Source organism: Oryctolagus cuniculus, chromosome 3 (genome assembly GCF_051225735.1).
Source record: "Oryctolagus cuniculus isolate XC-2025 breed Fujian yellow rabbit chromosome 3, ASM5122573v1, whole genome shotgun sequence".
In the NCBI taxonomy this organism is placed as follows: Eukaryota; Metazoa; Chordata; class Mammalia; order Lagomorpha; family Leporidae; genus Oryctolagus; species Oryctolagus cuniculus.
The window spans coordinates 174,200,435-174,226,308 of NC_142869.1; the positions used below are offsets into that span (position 1 = coordinate 174,200,435).

The following is a 25,874-nucleotide window of genomic DNA, read 5'->3' on the forward strand; positions in this document are numbered from 1 at the left end:
TTCTCAATTTAAAGTGTTGGGATATATATATATATATATATGTACATATATATATATAGTCAACTAAAATCTAATTCCAAAAAATGGTCTTTAGAACAAGGTAAGCTGTTCATTTAAATTATTTCTTCTACTTATTATTAACAGAGACTACAGAAGAGGAGGAAATGGAGATTAATGCTTCCCAGAACTCTTCCACGCATCTGCCCACTCCTGTGGCCTGATTCAACCTTGCAGGAAGACAGGAAACACTGGTATAGGCCCTAGAACTGGCCACCAGTCCCCATGGGGTCAAAATGCCAACTCCAACCCATGAGTGACAGCCTGGAATCGAAACCAGAAACCTGAGGAGCCCAAAGAGATAGCAACCCCGGCAGCAGGGTCACAACAGCAGGGAAAGGCCTGGCCCCAGACTCCTCTTCCACCTGGTTTTCACCAAAGCATTTAGGTTTGGCCTGGTTTTGGTTAGGGAAGGCAAGTCAGAAACAACTCCCTTTAGGAAGGAGTCAGTCCTTGATTCTGCAGTGTCTCTTGGGGGGACTAATGCCACCCCCCTCCGCCCCCCAGACGGGCGAGGGGCTGGCACCCTTAAAGCAGGCCATTGGGCCTTCCAGACTCCAAGGCCAGCCCACCCCGCTCCCGCTGATGGATCTTCTGGTGCTGTAGGAGGTGCTGCTTCTGGACAAAGCTCTTCTCACACTCGGTGCAGCGGTAGGGCCGCTCCCCTGTGTGGATGCGCTGGTGCCGCACCAGGTCAGATGGGTGGCTGAAGCTCTTGCCACAGTAACCACAGATGAGGGAACTCCGGCTTTTCCTCCAAGGGATGTGACCAGGCAGGGCAACCAGGCTGTTGGGTGAGAACCTCTCCTGGATGTACTGGCTAGCACTGGGCCCCTCCTGCAGGTGGCAGCGCTGATGGGTCACCAGGCTCACCCTACAGCTGAAGCTCCTCAGACATACATCACACTGATGCAGTTTTGCCTTCTTGGACTGGGGTTTAAGGCGTGGCCTGGGCCGAAGGCTCTCCACTGGCTCTGCAGCTGTATAAGACTCCCACCCTGAGTGGCTCCGCAGATGAGTGGCCAGCTGCTGCTTGTAGCGGAAGCTGAGCTCACACTCTGAACACTGATAGGGGCCAGAAGCATCCCTTTTTAGCTTCAGGCCCTGCCCACATTCCTGACCCAGTTGCACCTGCCTACGAGATTTCTGCTTTGGGGGGCAGCCCAGAATTCTGCCACTGCTGGGGTCTCTACTGCCCACAGGCTCCTCCAGATTAGAGTCTCCAGGGCCTGATTCCAAGAAGACAGACCCACCCTGACCGTCCCAGAGTTCAGTCTGTTCTGGGTTCAGGAAAGCCTGCTCTTCAGCGACACCCGAGAACTCTCCAGGAAGATCTGCAGAGCCTTCCTGCTGGTATTGTAGCTCCTGTCTGAGCACGATTCCGTCTGCTGCAAAGCAAAAGATCAACATTTGAAAAAGATCACATTCTAGCACCACTGGTTTCTCTGGAGCCAAGCAAACACCTGTGAATTTCAGAGGAGCTCAAACCAAAGCACCCCAGGAACAAGTGAATTAGGACAATCTACAGGACAGGGCTGACTTGGTTCCACAACTCATAAAAAACAAAACCTGCACTTGTGTGTGAGCAGACATGTTGACTAGAGAGCCAAGTGTACCACTCTTATAGAATGTTGTAAATGATAGTTCTCCAGGCTTGTCTATAAATATGTGTGAAAAATAACAAAATCTACTATAACAACTATACTAATTTGAGGTAGTGTTAAAATAACAAACTTGAATGCTTAAAGGAAAATAAATTAAGCCGTACCTTACGATTTCATGTATCAAGCTCTGTTCTTCCTGCATATTCTCCACAAATGAACACTTCCAAACACTTCCCCTGAATTTCCTTTCCTCCCGACACTCTGACCCACCCATTCTCGGCCCCAGCAGGGTTTGACTGCAGCCTGTTAGCACTCTGCTCTGTAGGGTATGCAGGGTGATATGGTCATTAGTCTTAAAGACCCCAGAGTGGCAGAGTTAAGACAGACAGAGAAGTGATGAACTGACGACACAAGCAAATGCCAGAGATTACTGACAGTAGGTATTTGGCAGTTTAGGCAGTGGGAAAGTGGACTACAGCCTATAGGGAGCTATGAGGTAACTGTGGGATAGGAAGATAGGATAAGGTGGAGACACTCACGTGGGTGGGCACCACCAGGGCCTTCTTCTTCCAAGTCACCCAACATCTCTGTACCCAACTCCGCTTCTCCCTCTGGCTGGCCAAGGACCTCTGGGTTGAAAACGGTACAAGTTAAGTCTAGGAGAAAATAAAAGCTCATTCATTCTGGTCAACGGCTAATGAACCAGGTGACCGATGGCAGGGAGTAGATAACTATAACTTTCCAAACTTCAACAGCTACCATTCTTGCCACTTTCCCCTATTAGAAAATACTGGCTGGGCCAGTGTTGTGGTCCAGCAGGTTAAGTTGCCACCTGTGATGTTGTATCCATTATTGGGCACTGATTCATGTTTTGGCTGCTCTACTTCCAAACCAGCTCCCTGCTAATGTGCCCAGGAAAAGCAGCAGAAGATGGCCCAAACACTTGGGCCCCTGCACCCACACAGACGACCCAGATGGATTTCTTAGTTTCTGAATTTGGCTTGCCTCAGCAAAGGCCATTGCAGCCATTTGGGGACTGAACTAGCAGATGGAATCTTTTTCTGTGTCCCTTCCTCTCTTTTTGTGTCACTCTTTCAAATAAATAAATAAATCTTTATTTAAAAAAAAGAAAGAAAAGAAAGTTCTGGCTTATTCTAATGAAGAAGCTGCTGCTGCTCCTTCAGTAGGGATATCTTTGGTGGAGGGAGACAGACTGCAGAGCCGTTCTCCTATCCCCACCAACACCACCACTATTTCTCCACATGTATTGGCTGAAGTTCAGTCAATGCTTCCTTTCAGATCTAACTCCAGGCTTGCTAGGGTACTATAACAAGGTAAAGTAAGTACTGTGACAGACAGGAAATAATCAAGGTCACACTCTCCTCTCTGGCCCATTTGCTACTTCCCCTCACTCTGCTCCTGCCACATTGGCCTTCTTGACATTCCTCCATGGACTTAACATTTTAAAAGATTTTGTGTACCAAGCAAAATGCATTTATTATGTAATAGATAATACTTTACATACAAAAATTTAAATATATTAGGCAGCACTTTTTTTTTAAAGATTTATTTTTTTGAAAGGCAGAGTTACAGAGAAGCAGGGGCAGAGAGAGAGACAGAGAGAGAGAGAGACAGACAGAGAGAGAGAGGTTTTCCATCTACTGGTTCACTCCCCAAATGGCTGCAACAGCCAGATCTGGGCTGATCTGAAGCCAGGCGCCTGGAGCTTCCTTCAGGTCTCCCACATGGGTGCAGGGGCCCAAGGATTTGGGCCATTCCCCACTGCTTTCCCAGGCCATAACAGAGAGCTGGATCAGAAGTGGAGGAGCCAGGACTGGTGCCCATATGGGATGCTGGCACTGCAGGAGGCAGCTTTACCCACTATGCCACAGCACAGCCCTGACAGCACCTCTAATCAACACAAAAAACAAAGGAGTTCTTATCAAACAGACTTAAATTTTTTTTTTAATTTTTTTTTTTTTTTTTTTTGACAGGCAGAGTGGACAGTGAGAGAGAGAGACAGAGAGAAAGGTCTTCCTTTGCCGTTGGTTCACCCTCCAATGGCCGCCATGGCTGGTGCGCTGCGGCCGGCGCACTGCGCTGATCTGATGGCAGGAGCCAGGTACTTATCCTGGTCTCCCATGGGGTGCGGGGCCCAAGCACTTGGGCCATCCTCCACTGCACTCCCTGGCCATAGCAGAGAGCTGGCCTGGAAGAGGGGCAACAGGGACAGAATCCGGCGCCCTGACCGGGACTAGAAACCGGTGTCCCGGCGCCGCAAGGAAGAGGATTAGCCTAGTGAGCCGCGGCGCCGGCCCAAACAGACTTAAATATTAAAAACAGCATAAGGAACCCTAGCAATATTATACCACAACGCATGAAAATACTAGTAAATATTCTCTGGAACTGATTGCGACAGAGAGAAGAAATACAAAGGCACAAATCTGAGGCCTTTCCAAACTTCTCTATGTGAGAGGACTGGAGATGCCTGTTTCTCCACTTGGCACAGGCCAACAGATGATCCAAAGCCAGTTAGAGTCACAGGTATGGTCTAAGCCACAAGCTACCCACCAGGAATTTCAGGGTATCTGAGAGAGTGCTCTAGAGAGAGACCTGCTACTCACTCAGAGAGACTAGTGTCTCATAGTTGCTCTGCATTACGTTTCTGTAGAGCTCCTTCTGCCAGTCTTCCAGATTCTCCCACTCCTGTTCAGTGAAACAGACACCATCATTCTCCAGCGACCTGGACATCTGAAATCACAATTGGCACACAATGAGCACCCTGACACATCCAGGAAGGAAAAGCCAGCAATTTAGAAGCTTGGATAATAAAGGCCTGGCTCCCTTCTTGGCTGACTTAAGAGATAATGAAGCTACCTTGGGAGCCTCCCCCTTGCTGCCCGGGGGCAGCCGCAGCACCCAGAAGTTCCTGTTGCGCAGCAGGTTCTCCACGTTCTCCAGGCGCCGCTGCAGCAGCCCGTACTCCTGCAGCAGGGTGCCCAGCACGGCCCACTTGCCCTCCAGCTGGTTGCCAAACTCCACGGCCGTCTTCTCGCAGTCGGCCAGCTTCTTCTCGGCTGTGCCTGCGCGCCCCTCCAGGCTCTGCAGCCGCGCAGCCTGGGACTCCATCTTCTTCTCTACGGCCTGCAGAGCAGCCACCACTGTCCAGAGTGAGATCTCTGTGGTCTGAAAATATGAGCTTTTCTCTGTTGCTTGTGAAGGAGGTGTGGAAGAAGTTAAAGGAGTGGAGCGTCGTTTTCTCCTGTGCTGAAAGATCAAAGACACAGGGTCAGTCAGTCAAAGTCATTTCCAAACATCAAGTATAGAAAGCACGCCCAAGTCCAGAAGTGCTCACAGTTATCAAGCTTCTCGCCTATTTTTCTTTTTTTAAAGCATGTTCTTTTTAAATTTTGATACCGAAAATTATATGGGCACTGTTATGATTTTAGAAGATACCAGGAGCTGGTGCTGTGGCGTAGTAAGGTAAGCCTCCACCTGCAGCACCAGCATCTCATGTGGGCTCCAGTTCATGTCCCAGCTGCCCTTCTTCCAATCCAGCTCTCTGCTATGATCTGGGAAAGCAGTAGATGATGGCCCATGTCCTTGGGCCCCTGCACCCACTTGGGAGACCTGAAAGCAGCTCCTGGCTCCAGATCGGCCCAGTTCCAGCCGTTGCAGCCATCTGGGAAGTAAACTAGCAGATGGAAGATCTTTCTCTGTCTCTCCCTCTTTCTGTCTGTAACTCTACTTCTCAAACAAATAAATAAAAAAAAAAAAAAAACTTTTTTAAAAAAGATACAAAACAGTAAAAAGAAAAAATTATGTAAATAATCACCATCAGAAATAAAACTTTGGTGTACTTCCTAGAAGCTTTTTTTCAACAAAATTGAAATCATATTGTACATTTTTATACAAGTCTATTTTTAAAAATTGTCAGATAATAACTGTCCACTTTTACGGGATACAGTGTGATGTGCTGGTGCATTCACACCATGTGTATTGATCGACTCAGGGTATTTAGGTTACCCACCGCTCAAACATGTATCACTTCTTTGTAATGAGACCTTTACATGTTTTGTGCCATGTGTTTCACATTTAGTATAGTCTATGAGATGTGTTCATTTCTTTCAGTCTGTTTCTACTTGCTATTTTGGACGATTTGATTAACACGTAAATCCCTGCCAGGCTTTACTGCTAATCATGTCCCCTCTGATGAAAATCTTTCAGTGGCTCCCAATAAAGACAGAATTCCACAACAGGGCCAACCTACAAGACCTAACTCATTCTTTGCACCCTAGCCATTAATAAACATTTACTGTAATGATCTGACTAAGCCTACTGACATTTTCCTTCTGATTCTCATTTTTATGCTCTGTCCCAGTGTGGTTAAAGCTCAAAATTACTAAAACCCAACACTGGGGCTGACTTTCCAAAGCTGCCCTCTCACTCTCTTTGCCCTCCACATGTTCATGTCATTCCCCAACCCCATTCCATATTCCTTCATCTGGCACACACTGTATTCAAGGCTGCTTCTCTAATAGTAAGCACACTGAGCCCAATACCCTGAGAGGAAATATCTCTCAAGAACTGCTGGCCAAGCATCACGGTCTTAGAGAAACATGGAACAAATTGAAATCAACTAGAACAGAACGGAACACTTAAAGTTTGATCCTGACCTACTCAAGTTACTCAGTTAATTCACTGTGGAACATATGTGACAAAAGCTTGCATATCCTCCCCTAAAAAGATTTAATTTAAAATACAAATGAAACAACAGATTGGATAAACTTACTGCATCACATTTATTTTGCTTTTCACTTGAAGTCTCTAAGTCTCTTTTTTTAGATTTTCCTTTTATTTATTTGAAAGGCACAGCCAGAGAGAGAGAGACGGAGAGAAAAAAAGGGAGAAATCTTCCATCTGCTGGTTCACTCCCCAAATGCCCACAAAGGCTGGGGCTGGGCCAGGTTGAAGTCAGGAACTTCTTCCAGGTCTCCCACATGGATGCAGGGACCCAAGGACTTGGGCCATACTCCACTGCCTTCCCAGGCACATTAGCAGGGAGCTGGATTGGAACTGGAGCAGCCAGGACTTGACCTGGCGCCCATATGGGATGCTGGCATCATAGGCAGCAACTTAACCACTATGCCGTAGTGCTGGCTCCGTCTCCAGCTTTTCAAAGAGTCTCCTCTTTCCTTTCTGTTACTTGCTAGCATTTCTTTTTCAGATAGGCAGGTAGATCAGGATCTGAGCAGAGGAATCATCTCTCTCCTCTTCCACACAAGAGGCTGGAAAGAATGGTTCAAGTAAGTTTCTTTTCTCTTCTGTTCTGAGTTGTCTAGCATGATGGAAACAATTTAAATGCCCATCAATGAGTGAATGGCTGAATAAATTACTGCCCACCCATATGTTTTCGGTTGAACTATGCCATCTTAAAAAGATATGCTAAAGATCCATCTTCCAGTCTCTCAGAATGTGACTTCATCTAGAAATGGGGTCTTTCTAGAACTAATCAAGTAAAATGAGGTCATTATTGTGGTGGGCCTTACAAAACAGGGAAAAATCTAGACACAGACACAAAGGGGTAAGATGATATTAAAACAAATGCAGGAAGTAGATGGCCAAATGAAGATGGAGTCAGATTGGAGTTATGCTGCCACAAACCAAATGCCTGGGGCCACCAAAAGCTAGGATAGAGGAATGAACCTCTTAAAAAGCATGAACTTTAACCCTGCAGACACCCTGATTTCAGATTTCTATGCACTAGAACAGTAAGACAACACATTTCTGTTGTTTAAGCCAACAGTATGTGAATACACAACACAATAACCTACTACTCAACAATAAAAAGGAACTACTTAAAATGCTAAGTGAATAACATGCTACATGAAAGAGGCCAGACAAAAAAGGCCACATAATGTATTTCATTCCTTAGTTATATGACACAGAGAAAAATGAGACCTATAGATCAGTGGCTGCCAGGGCCCAGGGATAGGAGAAAACTGGTTATAAAGGGGCACCACGGAACTTTCTGGGATGATGGAAATATGCTCTATCTTTGTAATATGATGGTTAGAACTATAGTAATATGTGGCATAATGCAGTTCAGCCAGTGACAGATCACATAGATGATGGCTGTTTTGCATGATATGCCCACGGATGAATGTTCAGCTTAGTGGTTAACACAACATTTGGGACACTCACATCTGCTCTGCTCCCCATCCTAGCTTCCTGCTAATGCACACCCTCGGAGGCAGTGGAGACGGCCCAATTAGCCCTGGCACCCACAAAGGAGAAGTGAACTGAGTTCTGGGCTCCCTGCTTCAGTCTGGTTCAGCCCCAGCTGTTCTGGACATTTGGGAAGTAAACCAGTAGATGGAAGACACCCTGCTTTTAAAATTAAAATTTTAAGAAAGATTTTTGGGGGCCAGTGCTGTGGCGAAGCAGGTAAAGCCACTGCTTGCAGTGCTAGCATCCCATATGGGTGCAGTTCAAGCCCTGGCTGCTCCATTTCCAATCTAGCTCTCTGCTATGGCCTGGGAAAGCAGCAAGATGGCCCAAGTGCTAGGGCCCCTGCACCCACGTGGGAGACCCAGAAGTTGTTCCTGGCTCCTGGCTTCAGATTGGCCCCACTCCAGCTGTTGCGGCCATTTAGGGGGTGAACCAGCGGATGGAAGATCTCTCCTCTCTGTAACTCTGCCTTTCAAATAAATAAATAAATATTTTTTAAAAATTTATTACCGCACTATTTCTTGAATAGCCTATCAGCTGTCTACTGATTTAAATGACAATATTTTACATAGAAAACACTCGTATTTTATACATGGATCAGTTTCTGGAAAACTCTGTGTCTTCTGGCTCTATTTATCATTTTTTTCCTCCCAGAAACTTTATTTAAGGAATACAAACTTCATACATTTCATAAAGACAACTTTAGGAACATGGTGATTCTTCCCACCGTCCTTCCATCGACTTTCCCACCCCTCTTTCTCCTCCCTCTCCTGTTCCCATTCTTATTTTTTTGCTAAGATCTATTCTCAATTAATTTTATACAAATGTGATTAACTCCATGTTTAGTAAAGAGTTCAACAAATAGCGTGGGGAAAAAACTGTTCCTCAACAGTTGAGACAAGGGCTGTTTAAAGCCATTGCTTCTCAAAATGTCAATTTCACTTACACAGATTACCTTTTAGGTGCTCTATTAGGTATCACAGCTCAGGGAGAACATATGGTATTTGTCCTTTTGGGACTGGCTTATTTCACTGAGTATGATGTTTTCCAGTTTCATCTGTTTTGTTGTAAATGACCGGATTTTTTTAAATTCATTTATTTATTTGAAAGTCAGAATTACACAGGGAGAGGAGAGGCAGAGAGGCGGGGGGTGGGGGGGTCTTCCATCCAATGGTTCACTCCCCAGTTGGCCACAATGGCTGGAGCTGTACCGATCCGAAGCCAGGAGCTTCTTCTGGGTCTCCCATGCGGGTGCAGGGCCCAAGGACTTGAGCCATCTTTACTGCTTTCCCAGGCCATAGCAGAGAGCTGGATTGGGGCTGGCACCGCGGCTTACTAGGCTAATCCTCCCCCTGCGGTGCTGGCACACCAGGTTCTAGTCCTGGTTGGGGCGCCGGGTTCTGTCCCGGTTGCTCCTCTTCCAGTCCAACTCTCTGCTGTGGCCCGGGAATGCAGTGGAGGATGGCCCAAGTCCTTGGGCTCTGCACCAGCATGGGAGACCAGGAGAAGCTCCTGGCTTCGGATCAGCGTGGTGCGCCAGCTGCAGTGTGCCAGCCGCAGCGGCCATTGCGGGGTGAACCAACAGCCTCTCTGTCTCTCTCACTGTCCACTCTGCCTTGTCAAAAAAAAAAAAAAAAAAAAAAAAAGAATGTAGAGAGCAGGATTGGAAGTTGAGAAGATGGGTCTTGAACCAGCGCCCATATGGGATGCCCACGCTTCAGGCCAGGGCGTTCACCCGCTAGGCCACAGTGCTGGCCTGATTTTTTTTTTAACTACTGTGTAGTATTCCATGGTGTACATATCCCATAATTTCTTTATCCAGTCTTCAGCTGATGGGTATTTGGGTTGATTCCATGTCTTAGCTATTATGAACTGAGCTGCAGTAAACATAAGGGTACAGATACCTCTTTCATATGCTGATTTCATTTCCCTTGGGTAAATTCCCAGGAGTGGGATGGCTGTGTCATATGATAGGTCTATATTAAGACTTCTGAGGTATCTCCCTACTGTCTTCCATAGTGGCTTTACCAGTTGACATTCCAACCAACAGTGGACTGGGGTACCTTTTTCCCCACATCCTCACCAGCATTTGTTATTTGTTGATTTCTGTATGAAAGCCATTCTAACTGGGAAGAGGTGAAACATCCTTGTGGTTTTGATTTGCAATTCCTTGATGGCTAGTGATCTTGAGCATTTTTTCACGTGTCTGTTGGCCATTTAGATCTCCTTTTAAAAAATGCCTGTTTAAGTCCTTTGCCCATCTCTTATTGGGTTGTTTGTTTTGTTGTTGCTGAGCTTCTTGATCGCTTTATATATTCTAGTTATTAATCCTTTATCAGTTGCATAGTTTGCAAATATTCTCTCCCATTCTGCAGGTTGCCTCTTCATTTTGCTGAGCATCTCTTCTGCAGTACAGAAAGTTTCTCAATTTGATGTAATCCCGTTTGTCAATTTTGGCTCTGATTGCCTGTGCCTCTGCCTCTGGGGTCTCTTCTAAGAACTCTGCCTATGCTAATGTCTTGTAGGGTTTCCCCAATGTTCTCTAATAATTTGATGGTATCAGGTCATAGATTTAGGTCTTTAATCCATTTTGAGTGAGGTTTTATACAAGGTATAAAGTAGGAGTCTTGCTTCACACTTCTGCATGAGGAGATCCAGTTTTCCCAGCACCATTTGTCAAAGAGACTGTCCTTGCTCCAGGGACTGATTTTAGCTCCTCTGTCAAAGATAAGTTAGTTGTAGATGCGTGGATTGATTTCTGGTATTTCTATTCTGTTCATTGGTCTAACCATCTGTTTTTGTACCAGTACCAGGCTGTTTTGATTAGAACTTCCCTGTAGTATGTCTTGAAATCTGGTATTATGATACCTCTGGCTTTGTTTTTGTTGTATAAGATTGCTTTAGCTACTTTGGGACTCCTGTGTTTCCATATGAATTTCAGCAGCATTTTTTTCTATGTCTGAGAAGAATATCCTTGGTATTTTGAATGGGATCTCTTTCAATTTGTAAATTGCTTTCAATATTATGGATATTTTGATGATATTGATTCTTTCAATTCATGAACATGAAAGAATTTTCCCTTTTTTGTGTCTTCTTCTATTTCTGTCTTTAATGTTTTGTAATTCTCATTGTAGAGATCTTTGATGTCCTTGGTTAGATTCATTCCAAGATATTTGGGTTTTTTGTTGTTGTTGTTTATGTGTTTTTGTAGCTATTGCTAATGGGACTGATCTAAGAAGTACTTTCTCAGCTGTGGCAATGTCTGTGTATACAAAGGCTATTGATTTTTGTGTGTTGATTTTATTTATTTATTTATTTATTTTTGACAGGCAGAGTTAGACAGTGAGAGAGAGACAGAGAGAAAGGTCTTCCTTCCATTGCTTCACCCCCCAAATGGCCACTACGGCCGGCGCACCGTGCCGATCTGAAGCCAGGAGCCAGCTGTTTCCTCCTGGTCTCCCATGCAGGTGCAGGGCCCAAGCACTTGGGCCATCCTCCACTGTCTTCCCGGACCACAGCAGAGAGCTGGACTGGAAGAGGAGCAACCGGGACAGAATCTGGGGCCCCAACCAGGACTAGAACCCAGTGTGCCGGTGCTGCAGGTGGAGGATTAGCCAAGTGAGCCGCGGCGCAGGCCATGTGTTGATTTTATATCCTGCCACTTCACCAAACTTATCTATGAGTTCCAATAGTCTCTTAGTGGAGTCTTTCAGATCCCCTATATATAGAATCATGTCATCTGCAAATAGCGATTGTTTGATTTACTCCTTCCCAATTTGTATCCCTTTTATTTCTTTTTCTTGCCTAACAGCTCTGGCTAAAACTTCCAGGTCTATATTGAATAGCAATAGTCAAAGTGAGCATCCTTGTCTGGTTCCAGATTTTAGAGGCTGGCACTGTGGCATAGTAGGCTAATCCTCTGGCTGCAGATTCACTTTCAATCTAGCTCCTTGCTAGTGTGCCTGAAAAAGCAGTGGAAGATGGCCCAGGTGCTTGGGCCCCTGCACCCATGTGGAGACCTGGAAAGCTCCTGGCTTCCGATTGGCTCAGCTCTGGCCACTGTGGCCATTTGGGGAGTGAGCCAGCGGATGAAGACTTTTCTGTCTGTCTCCTTCTGTTTATAACTCTTCCTCTCAAAGAAATAAATAAAATATTTTAAAATAATTATTTATTTGAAAAGCAGAGTGATAGAGAGTTGGAGACAGAAAGACAGATCTTCTATCTGCTGGTTCCCTCCCCAAATGGCTGCAATGACTCAGGTTGAGTCAGGCTGAAGTCAGGAGTCTCAAACTCCATCCAGGTCTCCCACATGGGTAGCAAGAGCCTACACACTTGGGCCACCTTCCATTGCTTTCCCAGGCACATAAGGAGGGAGCTGGATCAGAAACAGAGATCCAGAACTCAAACCTGTGCTCTGATATGGGATGCCACCATCATGGGTGGTAGTTTAACTTGCTGTTCCACAATGCCAGCTCTTAAATAAATAAATATATATATTTAAAGATTTATTTATTTATTTATTTATTTGAAAGGCAGAGTTACAGGGAGGCAGAGGCAGAGAGAGAGAGAGAAGTCTTCCATCCGTTGATTCGCTCCCCAGATGGCCTCAACAGCCGGAGCTGTGCAGATCTGAAGTCAGGAGCTAGGAGCTTCCTCCAGGTCTCCCATGTGGGTGCAGGGGCCCAACGACTTGGGCCATCTTCTACTACTTTCCCAGGCCATAGTAGAGAACTGGATCGGAAGTGGAGCAGCCGGGACTCGAATTGGTGCCCATATGGGATGCCAGAACTGCAGGCAGCAGCTTTACCTGCTACGCCATAGCGCCAGCCCCAGTAAAAAAAAAATTTTTAAAGTTATACTATTAGTTTATGTAAGTACATTCTATAATGGTCACATGACAAATTCACCAAACACATCCTGTACATATGGTTGTATATAACTAAACGTGAATTTTACAGTATATAAATTGCATCTTGATAAACAGGATTTAGAATATCAAGGTAGGAGGAAACATTAACTGTCATAAAAGATACCATAAACATTGGGGCCGGCATCCCATATGGGTGCCGGTTAGAGTCCCAGCTGCCCCTCTTCCAATCCAGCTCTGTGCTATGGCCTGGGAAAGCAGTAAAAGATGGCCCAAGTGCTAGGGCTCCTGCACCCGCATGGGAGACCCGGAAGAAGCTCCTGGCTTTTGGCTTCGGATCGGCACAGCTCTAGCCATTGCAGCCACCTGGACTGTAACCAATGGAAGGAAGACCTTTCTCTCTGTCTTTCCCTCTCATTGTCTATAACTCTACCTCTCAAATAAATACATAAAAATTAAAAAAAAAATAAAAATAAAGATTTTTTTAAAAAGAAAAAGATACCATAAACAAAATCTAAAAGCAATCAGGGAGATAATATTTCTAAATAGGATATAAGGGGCCGGTGTTGTGGCTCAGTGAGTTAAGTTGCCACCTGTGATGCTGACATCCCATGTCGGCACTGGTTCATGTCTTGGCTGCTCTACTTCCAATCCAGCTCCCTGCTAATGCACAAGCGAAAGCAGCAACAGATGGACCAAGAACTTGGGTCCCTGTACCCACGTGGGAGATGCAGATGAAGCTCCTGGCTTCAGCCTGGCCCTGCCATTGTGGCCATCTTAGGATTGAATCAGCAGATGAAAGATCTCTATCTCTAACTGTCTCTTCCTCTCTCTAACTCCGCCTTAAAAAAAATCTTATTTAAAAACAGGATAGCAGGATATAAAGTAAAAAAAATTAATAACCCAAAAATAAAACTGTGGACTAGAAATCATTCATGAAAGTAGAAACAGAAAGCCGGCGCCACGGCTCACTAGGCTAATCCTCCTCCTGCAGCGCCGGCACACCAGGTTCTAGTCCCGGTCGGGGCGCCGGATTCCGTCCCGGTTGCCCCTCTTCCAGGCCAGCTCTCTGCTGTGGCCAGGGAGTGCAGTGGAGGATGGCCCAAGTACTTGGGCCCTGCACCCCATGGGAGACCAGGAGAAGCACCTGGCTCCTGCCTTGGGATCAGCGCAGTGTGCCGGCCGCAGCGTGCCGGCCACAGCAGCCATTGGAGGGTGCACCAACGGCAAAGGAAGACCTTTCTCTCTGTCTCTCTCTCTCACTGTCCACTCTGCCTGTCAATAAACAAAAAATAAAAATAAAAAAAAAAAGAAAGTAGAAACAGAGGCAATTTGATAAACAATGGAAAGATAATCAGTGAGGAATGTATAGAAAACCAAGTGACTTTTTTCTAAAAAAAAAATATATATTTATTTATTTGAGAGGCAGAGTTATAGACAGAGAGAAGGAGAGTTAGTGAGAAAGGTCTTCCATTCACTGGTTCACTCCCCAAATGGCCACAATGGCCAGAGCTGGCCCAATCCAAAGCCAGAAGCCAGGAGCTTCCTCCGGGTGTCCCACATGGGTCCAGGGGCCCAAGTACTTGGGGCATCTTCTACTGCTTTCCCAGGCCATACCAGAGAGCTAGATCGAAGAGGAGCAGCTGGGACTAGAACCAGTAGCCATATGGGATGTCGGTGCTGCACGTGGAGGCTTAGCCCACTATGCCACAGCACGGGCCCCTGAAACAAACTTTTAAAAAAATATTTTATTTATTCAAAAGGCAGAGTGACAGAGAAGAGACAGAGAAAGAGATCATCCATCAGCTGGTTCACTCCCCAAATGGCTTCAACAGCTGATCCAGGCAGAAGCAAGGAGCCAGAACTCCATCTAGGCCTCCCACATGAGCAGCAAGGGGCAAAGCTCTTGGGCCATCTGCTGCTTTCCCAGGCACATTAGCAGGGAGTTGGATCAGAAGCACAACAGCTAGGACTTGAACTGGTGCTCCCATATGGAACACCAGTGTCACAAGCAGTGGCTTAACCTGCTGTGCCACATGCTGACCTCTGAAACTAGTTTTTACCCAACAGATTGACCAGCATGAAAGACAGACACAAGGAATAACATTCAGAACTGATCCTGATGTGGTAAACTGACATTTTCATAACACTCTTAGGGAAGGGAATTCAAAAAGTCATTAAAGGGATTGGCAACCCACATGAGTGCCAGTTCAATAGGGGCTGCTCTACTCCTGATCCATCTCCCTGCTAATGCACCTGGGAAAGCAGTGGAAGACAGTCCAAGCCCCTGGGCCCCTGTACCCATGTGGGAAACCAGAAAGAAGATCCTGACTCCCAGCTTCGGCCTGCCCATCCCCAGCTGTTTCAGCCATTTGGGGAGTGAACCAGCAGATGGAAGACTTCTCTCTGTCTCTACATCACTCTGTAATGCTTTCAAATAAATAAAATAAATCTTTTTAAAAGATTTTAAAAGTCATTAAAATTAAAAATGCTTTCATTCGTGGGGTTAACACTGAGGCCCAGTGGATTAAGATGCTGCCTGCAACCCTGACGTCCCATATCAGAGTGAGCCCCAGCTGTTCCACTTCTGATCCAGCTTCCTACTACCGAGCTTGGAAAGGCAGTGGAGGATGGCCTATGCACTTGAGCCCCTGCCACCCATGTGGAAGATGAAGTCCTAGGCTCCTGGCTGTTGTAGTCACTTGGGAAGTTAACCAGTGGAAGGTCTCTCTCTCTCTGTCACTGTACCTTCCAAATAAATAAATAAATATTTTTTAAAAAGAAAGAAAAAAAAAAACCTCTTACACCTAGCAATCCCAGTTAAGGAATTTATTACAAAAATAACTGGTATTAGTACTTAATGACACTCATGAAAAGATGATTACTGGTAATACTTTTTGGAACAGTCAAAACCTGGAAATAACTTAGATATCTTTTTTTTTTTTTTGACAGGCAGAGTGGACAGTGAGAGAGAGAGAGACCCAGAGAAAGGTCTTCCTTTTCCATTGCTTCACCCTCTAATGGCAGCTGCGGCCGGCGCACCACACTGATCCAAAGCCAGGAGCCAGGTGCTTCTCCTGGTCTCCCATGCGGGTGCAGAGCCCAAGGACTTGGGCCATCCTCCACTGCACTCCCGGGCCACAGCAGAGAGCTTGACTGGAAGAGGGGCAACCGGGACAGAATCCGGCGCCCCGACCAGGACTAGAACCTGGGGTGCTGGCGCCGCAGGCGGAGGATTAGCCTAGTGAGCCTAGTGAGTTATGGCGCCGGCCTAGATATCTATTAATAATGGAATGGTTAAATAAATTATGACACAATCAAGCACAGCATTATACAATCACTTAAAAGACTTGAGTTAGGGGCAGGCTTTTAGCCTAGCAGTAAACATGCTTGGGTCTCATGTTGGACTACCTGCATTCAATATAGGGCTGTTTCTTAATGCAGCTTCCTGCTAACACAAACTCTGGGAGGCATCAGTGATAGCTTAAGTAACTGGGTTCCTGCCATGCACATGAGACCTTGATTGAGTTACCAGGGCCTAGGTCAGCCAGCCCAGTCTAGCCTTGTAGGCCATTTAGGGAGTGAACCTGTAGTAAATGAGAATGCTGTCTCGGATATACACTCTTCCTAAATTTTAAAAGAATGAGTTATACCTGTATGCATGGCTTGGAAAAGCATTCGTCATATATCAATAGGTTAAAACTATCAAACTTTTAGAGAAATATATTTTTCATTATGATCCAGTTTTCTTAAAGAAGAGAAATTGTAAGTACATATGTTTATTTTTTTTGAGGGTTAATGATCATTTAATACTGTACCATTTTTACTTATAAATATACAAAAATATAGAATGCTTCACGAATTTGCATGTCATCCTTGTGCAGAGGCCATGCTAGTTTTCTCTGTATCATTCCAATTTTAGTATATGTGCTGCCAAAGCAAGCACATATGTTTGTTTCAGCATACAGAAAGGTTTGGAGAGATATTTACCAAACAATTGTTAACATGGGATACATTTAGGTGACTGGGAAGGCGACAGATGTATTTTATTCTTTCATTAAAAACAACTGGGGGAGCTGGTGCTGTGGTGCAGCAGGTAAAAGCTGTTGCTTGCGACGCTGGCATCCCACATGGGCACCGGTTCAAGTTCTGGCTGCTCCACTTCCGATCCAGCTCCCTGCTAATGCACTTGGGAAAGCAGTCTAAGATGGTCCAAGTGCTTGGGCCCCTGCCAATCACATGGGAGACCCAAATGAAACTCTTGGCTCCTGGCTTCAGCCTGACCCAGCGCTGGCCTTTGCAGCCATTTGGGGAATGAAACGGTGGATGGATGATCTCTCTCCATCTCTCTCTCTCTACTCTCTCTCTGTAACTCTTTCAAATAAATAAATAAGTGAATCTTTTAAAAAATAATAACAACAATAACAAAAAAAATCAATTGGAGGTGGACATTTGGCACTGTAGTTACCATGCACTTGGGATCCCTGCATCTCATACCAGAGTGCCTGGGTTTGGGTCCCAGTTCTGCTTCTGATTCCAGTTTTCTGTTAATGCATACCCTGGGCAGCAGCAGGTAACAGGTTCCTGCCAATCATGTGGGAGACCTGGACTGAGGTCCAGGCTCCAGGCTTCAGACTGGCTCAGCCCCTGGCTGTTGTGGGCATTTGGTGAGTGAACTAACAGATGAAAGATCCCTCGCTCTGCCTTCCAAATAAAATTATAAATAAATAAATGCTTTCTAAAAATAACTATTTGGGCTGGTGCTGTGATGTAGTAAACTAAATTTCCAACTGTGGAACCAGCATCCCATATGGGTGCCATTTCGAGTCCCAGATGCTCCAGTTCCAATCCAGTTCTCTGCTGTGGCCTGGGAAAGCAGTAGAAGATGGCCCACGTCCTTGGCCCCTGCACCAGCATGGGAGACCCAGAAGAAGCTCCTGGCTTCAGATCAACCCAGGTCCAGCTGTTGAGGCCATCTGGGGAGTGAATCAATGGAAGGAACACTTCTCTATCTCTCTGTGCTTCTGCCTCTCTTTAATTTTGCCTTTCAAATAAATAAATAAATCTTAAAAAAAAAATACTTACAACACATAAAATGTACTGATAACTGTTCATGTAACCACCAGTTTAAAATATATATATAATCACTGAAGTCCTTTATGTGACCCTCTGAACTGTTTTGACTTTTATTTTTTACTATTAATTGCCTTTTTCCAAGTTTTTACCACATTTCCGTAACAACATATTCTTCCATTTTGCATGTCCTAGGACATTTTATGTAAACAGAATCATTCATCCACAACTCCTCGAAATATTCTGTTGTTGACTGTGGCTGTAATTAACTAATTTTCACTGCTCTATAATATTCATTGTACTGGTGTCCCACAATTTGTTTCTATTGCACCATTTCTTGTCATTATTTACAGTGCCAGGATGAACAGGATATGCATGGTTGCTAGCAGACACAAACTGACAAAGACGTTCCAAGAAGGAAACTGTTGAGTTACAGGGTATGTATGCACCATGATCTCAAGTAGATAATGCCAAACATAACATCTTTATGTTTACTGGTCCTTCTAATTTCCATTTGGTCAATTATCTGCTCAAGTATTTTATCCATATGCCTTTGGGTTACTGAAAAATATCTTCTTGGGGCTGGCACTGTGGCATAACAAGTAAAGCCAACACCTGCAGTGCTCTACTACCAATCCAGCTCTCTGCTATGGCCTGGGAAAACAGTAGAGGATAGCCCAAGTCCTTGGGCCCCTACATCTGCGTGGGAGACCCAGAGGAAGCTCCTGGCTTCAGACCAGCACAGCTCTGGCTATTGCTACCAATTGGGGAGTGAACCAGCAGATGGAAGACCTCTCTCTCTCTCTGCCTCTCCTTCTCTCTGTGTAACTCTTTCAAATAAATAAATCTTAAAAAAGAAATAGATATTTGTGTGCAGAGTAAGGCCCAATTTTCATGTGGGAAATCAACAGACCTAACAGTAGCTAATGAAAACTCCATCATTTACTCCCTATCAATAATGTTATTTATCTTCTGTCATGAATCAAGTTTCATACTTAGCTTGTCTCTGGCATTTTTAATCTGTTTTATGTGTCAATTTTTCTGTTACTTCAATTTTTTTCTGATATCTTAATGATCACAGTTTTATGATCATTACTGAAATGTGGTAAAGCAAGTCCCACTTTCTTATTTACACATGTTTCTTGACCAGTTTTTGGCCCACTGTTATTCTACAAACTTGAAGAGTTTTCCTAAAATATCTTTGGAGTTTGTCTGAAATTGCATCAAACTGACAGATAAATCAGGGAAATGACATCTCTAGGATAAAATGTTTCAATCCATACACATAACATGCCACTTCATTTAAAAAGTATTTTCAGTATCTTTCATTTTTAAAAATGTTTATTTATTTGAGAGGCAGAAAGAAACAGAGTTCACATCAGTTGCTTCACTCCCAAAGTGTCCACAATGATCTGACCAGCTAAAGCCAGGAGCTGAGAACCCTGTACCAGTCCTTCCACACGGACGGAAGTGAGCCAGCTACCTGAGCCATCACCTGCTGCCTCCCAAACTGCACATTAGCTGGAAGTTAGAATTGGGAGCAGAGCCAAAACTCAAACCCAACCAGCATCCTAACGGCTAGGCCAAATGCCCACCTCATCTTTTGATATTTTACACATTCCCTAGGTAACTCTTCTAACCATCCTCTGCTATTTAACAACTAATCACAAAATATAGTGGCTTTAAGACAACAATATTTATTTTGCTCGCGAATCTGAGTAAAAAGAGGGTCTGGTAGGGACAATCTGTCTCTGTTCTACTTTGTGTCCAATGGGGCAAATCACAGGCAGGCTGGTACTGGAATCACTTGAGGAACCCCCATGCACATGGAGGGGCTACATGGAGGTATTCCCTTCAGGAACTCCACCTAAGGTCCCGGTCTATAGCCAGCATCAATCAACAGATAGGTGAATGAACATACCATCGTTCCCAACAGGTTTTTTTGTTTCTTTCTTTTGTCTTCACTGTATATTTATATACTGACATTACATATTGATAGATACATGGATAAAAATTAATTATCTCTTCTGTACCTGTGTTTCCAACATAATGGCCACTAGTCACACATGGTTGTTTACATTTAAATGAATTAAATAAAATTTAAAAATTCAGTTCCTTGGTCATACTAACTATATTTCAAGTGTCCAACAGCAACATAGTACTAGTCAGAAGAGAATATTTCCATCACCTCAGAAAGCTCTGTTGGGAAAAAAAAAAAAGAAAGCAAGCAAGCTCTACTGGATATGCTATCCCCTTACTAATTGACAAAATACTAAGGTTGTGTTAAAATCTTCTATTATGTTGACAGCAGATGATGGCTCAAGTACGTGGGTCCCTGCCACCCACATGGGAGACCCTGATGGAGTTACTGGCTCCTGGCTTTGGCCTGGCCCAGCTGTGGCCATTGAGGTCATTTGAGAAGTAAATAAGGGGATGGAAGTGCTCTCTCTCTCTCTCTCCCCTTTACAAATAAATAAATAAATACAAATTTTAAAATATAGATAGCTTCCAATACAGAGAGTACGTGTTTTCCTTCTGGAATACCAATTAAACGAACATCAGACTTTCTCACTCCATTTTCCATATCTCTTACTTCTCATGTTTTCCATCTCTCTCTTTTATTCCGGGCTGCTTTCTGGGTAATTTCTTTAGCTCTACCAACCAGTTCACTATTTATCACAATATATCTAAAGTGTTGATTAAGGTTCCCTGTCTTTTAAATTTTTTCTTACATTTTTAATTTTAATTATTTTTTTGCTTCTTTCATCTTACAACAATGAAATAATGTTTTTTAATTACTACAGTCTCTTGGCCTTTATTATACTTTTCATTCTTTCATTTATCTTTAAATATACTAACCATAGTTATTTCAGGGGCTGGTGCTATGGCACAATGGGTAAAGCCGCCTGCAATGCAGATGCAGACCTGCAGTGCAGCATCCCACATCGGTGATGATTTGAGTCCTGGCTGCTCCACTTCTGATTCAGTTCTCTGCTATGGCCTGAGAAAGCAGTGGACCTCTGCACCTACGTGGGAGAACTAGAAGAAGCTCCTGGCTCCTGGCTTTGGATTGGCGCAGCTCTGGTCATTGTGACCATCTGGGGAATGAACCAGCGGACAGAAGACCTCTCTCCCTCTCTTTTTGCCTTTCTGTAACTCTGCCTTTCAAATAAATAAATAAATCTTAAAAAAAAAAAAAACATACTTAGTTAATATTCTATGCGTGATAATTCCAATATCTGAAATCTCTGGGGGTCTAATTTCATTGTCCATTATTTTTACTGGCTTTTCCTGATGATTTTTCTTGCTTGGTTGTTAAATTTTTTTATTGTGAACTCATACTTTTTGAAACTTTATCTGTAGTAGTTGAAGTCTGAGTTACACGACAATTCTTTGTGTTTTTTATGTTTATTAGTGAATGGCTCTACTTTAAACCCTTGGCTTGAGGTTTCTTGGTCTATTTAAGAAGTGTGAATTCAGGCAACAAACCCACAAGAGGCTCACCATAATTTCTCAATGGGCACCTCATACCCATCTCTCAGTATCAAATTTTAATACAATTTTATTTACAATCACCTGGGGTAAGAGCTTACTTTCAGTTCACCCTCACACAGAATGCTGCCCTTTGAAGTCTCAGCTTTACGGGACTGGGGCAGGGGACTTCTTCTTGGACTCTCTACCCTATGCTCTATTTTGTCTTCTATTTTCTAGGATGCATGACGTCATAAACACCAAAGATGAATAAATGTTCAGCCAATGTTCTCAATGTTGGCTTCAGGCTTCAGAAATCTGCTGGTTTTTTTTGTTTGTTTGGGTTTTTTTTGTTTTTTTTTGTTTTGTTTTGTTTTGTTTTGTTTTTTTTTAAAGGCAGAGTTACAGAGAAAGGTCTTCCATCCACTGGTTCACTCCCTCAAATGGGTGTAATGGCCAGACCCGGGCCAATCTGAAACCAGGAGCGAGGAACCTCTTCCAGGCCTCCCATGTGGGTGGCAAGGGCCCAAACACTGGGGCCATCTTCCACTGCTCTCCCTGACACATCAGCAGGGAGCTGGATCAGAAGTGGAGCAGTCAGGACTCGACCCGGAGCCCATATAGGATGCCAGCATCACAGGTGGTAGCTTTACCCGCTAAGGCACAACGCCAGTCCCTATGCTCACTTCATAAGTTCCCTCTTTCACTTAGCTTTTGGGCTCTAAGTATTCTTTAAAACATACATCTAAAATACATTTATGTGGGTTTTTTCCTTAGCATTTTCAATTGTCTCATCAGGGCACCTACTTGGTCATACAGTTAAACGAGAGGTACCTGAATCCTTATCTGAAGAAATAATGCCTGACAATAGAAATATTTTTAAAGAGAGGCAGGCATTTGGCCTTGCACAAAAGAGGCCCACATCCCATATCAGAGAGCCTGGGTCCATTTACTGCTCTGGCTCCCGACTCCAGCTCCCCGGAAGGTAGCAGGTGGTGACTCAAGTGGTTGGGTCCCTGCCACCCTTGTGCCTGATCTGGACTGAGTTCCAGGCTCCCAGCTTCAGCCTGGCCCGGACCTGACCACTGCAGACATGCTGGGGAATGAGCCAGCAGATGGTCTCACAATCTCTCTCTCCGCCTCTAAAATATTTTCTTTAAAAACAAACAAACGAAGATATATACTTAAGAGGGGCCCTCACTGTGGCATAACAGGTAAGGCTGCCACCTGCAGTGCCGACATCCTATATGGGTACCAGCCAGTTCAAGTCCCGGCTGCTCCACTTCCAATCCAGCTCTCCACTATGGCCTGGGAAAGCAGTGGAAGACGACCCAAGTCCTTGGGCCCCAGCACCCGTGTGGGAGACCTGGAAGAAGCTCCTGGCTTCCAATTGGCCCAGCTCCAGCTGTTGCGGCCATTTAGGGTGTGAACCAGCAGATAGAAGACCTCTCTCCCTCCCTCCCTCCCTCCCTCTCTGTCTCTGCCTCTTTGTATCTCTGCTTTTCATATAAATAAATGTCTTTAAAATACATATATACTTAAAGACTTAATTAAATTCTACAGTGACAAACCCATAAGTTACTTAAAGTGCAATTTTTTATTTTGGTGGATTTTTTAAAGATTTTTTTATTTTATTTGAAGGGCAAAGTTAGAGAGAGAGAGAGAGAGAGATCTTCCATCCATTAGTTCACTCCCCAAATGGCGCAACGGCTGGAGATGGGCCAGGTCGAAGCCAGCAGCTTCTTCCCTGAGGAATGGAGCCGGTGCCCATACAGGATGCCATATAGGTGGTGGCTCAATCGCTAAGCCACAGCACCGGCCCCATTGGTGGGGCTTTAATGCTTCCTCTTAACAAGGTCAGCTGACTGTAGATGGCCGTGAAAAGATCATTCTAGAAGGTTCCTCCTGCCACACCCTGGCATTAATTTGGTCTTAAGGAAAAGCCAACTCTTTGACTTTAAAGGAGTCAGATGAGGTAAATATTGCCAACCCCTGTGCCTTGTCTTCCCAATTTAACTGGTAAATTCCTTGAAACCAAACACAGTATTCTTTAGGTTTTTCAATCTCTCACTTTTTTTTTCCCTTTTTCCCCCAAATCCCTCACTTATCCACTTCCTGCAAGAACCAAACACCGCGCACCTTCCTCATGGTAAAGTGCCCACCATCTCGGCAGCCCAGCGTCTCCGCAAAGCCCTCACATGCATCTGAAAGCGTTTCTGCATCAGAACGATTCAACGCCACCTGCCCTCTCCATACGCGACCCTCGTCCATTATCAACCACTCTTCTGGAAGACTGAGATGCCGGGGCTGGAAGGAACCTCAGGCATCCCCGGCCCAGCTCTCTCTAGTCACCGTCAGGGACACAGAGGGCCAGAGAGGGGAACACGAGTGCCTAAAATCGACCCGGAGTTTACACCCCGCGCCACCGCGCCCTCCTGGAAACGCGCTCTCTCCTGGCAGCGAGGGACAATGTGTGGGCAGTCACAGCCCGGTAACGCGGAACAGCCTCGGCGAAGGTCCTGGGCGAGGGCGCGCGGCGTCGAGGCTCGGACCCCGCACAAAAGGAGCCCGGGAGGAACAGGGCAGAGCCTGAGGGTGGCGGGGACGAGGGTCCGCGCTTACTCTCGGCAGCTGGAAGCCCCTCGCCACCCAGTCCGCGTCCGAGTCCCGCCCGCGAAGCCCCACCCCGGGCAAGGATTCCGCCATCCCGAACGCGCCTGCGGATCCGCGAAACGATGCCTCTTACCCGAGCAGGTGCCGACTCCGCCATGGCTCCAGTCGCCTCTCAATGCCCCGAGCCCCGCCTGATAGCCCTCAGGCTGCGTTCCAGTCAGCGATACGGCCCAGACGCTCCTGGAAGTCGCCTCAGCCGCCGTGTTGACACAAGGTGCATTCTGGGAGCCGGGCCCTGCCCGGCCCAAGACCGGCTTCCGCCGCCTGTGCTCACCGCGCTGGGTTTGCATTGCGCCCCCGTGCGGCCGGAGGGCGGAGAGCATCGTGGCACAAAATGGAAAAAGGACTCAGTCCCTCAAACTCGAAGGCAAGTTGTGAATTTAGGACAAACCCGCTAGCCTGGACTTCCACTTAACTAGGTATGGGCCGGGGGCATGTCTTGAGCTTCTCCTACTTCTGTCTCCTTAGGAAATAATAATCATACTTAGCTCACGGAGATGTGCAGACACGATGAACCATTTCAAGTCAAGTACTTAGAACAGTACCTGCGCGCGCCGGGAGTGCTCATGTTCATTACTCTCTTTGAGTGCCAGCTCCGTCCCTCACCAAGCGTGTGGCTCCGGATTGCTCTGCCTCAGTGTCTTTGTCCTCCAGCTGAGAATGGGAACACCGCACCCTGGGGGTGTTAATGGGACTGAAGGAACTAATTGGCATAAATTGTTTATGTAGCTGAGTGCCTGGGGTAAGACAAGCACTCAGTGGCTGGTAATCTCTTGTTTCTCTCTTGCATTTGCAAGGTCCAAGTCTTGTACTACCATGAATTCACCAAGACCAATGTCACTCTGTGGGGCTCACAGAAGCCATTGATTTGTCTTTTTCCACTAACACGAATCTTGACATAGACCTTTTAAAAAACCGCCTTTATCTCTGGTTCACAGTTAGTCCCATGGGTTGCAGTGGAATCGGAGGAATCAAGAAATTAGACAGCCTCGGCCGGCGCCACGGCTCACTAGGCTAATCCTCCGCCTTGCGGCGCCGGCACACCAGGTTCTAGTCCCGGTTGGGGCGCTGGATTCTGTCCCGGTTGCCCCTCTTCCAGACTAGCTCTCTGCTGTGGCCCGGGAGTGCAGTGGAGGATGGCCCAAGTGCTTCGGCCCTGCACCCCATGGGAGACCAGGAGAAGTACCTGGCTCCTGGATTCAGATCAGCGCGGTGCGCCGGCGACAGCGGCAATTGGAGGGTGAACCAATGGCAAAGGAAGACCTTTCCCTCTGTCTCTCTCTCACTGTCCACTCTGCCTGGGAAGGGAGGGAGGGAGGGAGGAAATTAGCCTCAGTATGTGCTTGCTATCACCTCCACATCTCTAGACCATAACTGCAGAGGTGAGAAGGAGCCCGGACATCATCCATCCCCACTCTCAATTTTTTTAACGATTTATTTATTTATTTATTTAAAAGTCAGTTACACAGAGAGAGGAGAGGCAGAGAGAAAGAGAGAGAGAGAGAGAGAGGTGTCTTCCATCCATTGGTTCACTCTCACATTGGCCGCAACGGCCGGAGCTGTGCTGACCCAAAGCCAGGAGCCAGGAGCTTCTTCCGGGTCTCCCACGTGGGTTCAAGGGCCCAAAGACTTGGGCCATCCTCTACTGCTTTCCCAGGCCATAGTAGAGGGCTGGATCAGAAGTGGAGCAGCTGGGTCTTGAACCGGCGCCCATGTGGGGTGCTGGCACTGCAGGCAGCAGCTTTATCTGCTATGGTACAGTGCCGGCCCTTAGATACTTTTTTTTTTTAATTCTATTTATTTTAAAGTTAGAGTAAATGAGACAGAGAGAGAGACCTTCCATTCACTGATTTACTTCCCAGATGTCCACAACAGCCGAGGCTGGGCCAGGTCGAAAC

The 25,874-nt window shown here is 45.7% G+C and overlaps 1 protein-coding gene and 1 non-coding gene across 2 annotated transcripts; both read right to left on the reverse strand.

Annotated features, from left to right (window-relative positions):
- Nucleotides 1-130: 130 nt before the first annotated feature.
- ZNF212 (zinc finger protein 212) lies at nt 131-24,198 on the reverse strand. The gene is made up of 5 exons (XM_008258051.5): nt 24,050-24,198; nt 4,539-4,928; nt 4,286-4,412; nt 2,201-2,290; nt 131-1,445 (listed from the first exon to the last, which is right to left on the reverse strand). Exons 1-5 carry the CDS (start codon nt 24,071-24,073, stop codon nt 586-588), a joined length of 1,491 nt encoding a protein of 496 aa, XP_008256273.2. The 5' UTR covers nt 24,074-24,198; the 3' UTR covers nt 131-585.
- Nucleotides 16,599-16,705, reverse strand: LOC127491870 (U6 spliceosomal RNA). Its single transcript, XR_007920803.1, has one exon. It is a non-coding gene; the product is annotated as a U6 spliceosomal RNA (small nuclear RNA).
- Nucleotides 24,199-25,874: the final 1,676 nt, after the last annotated feature.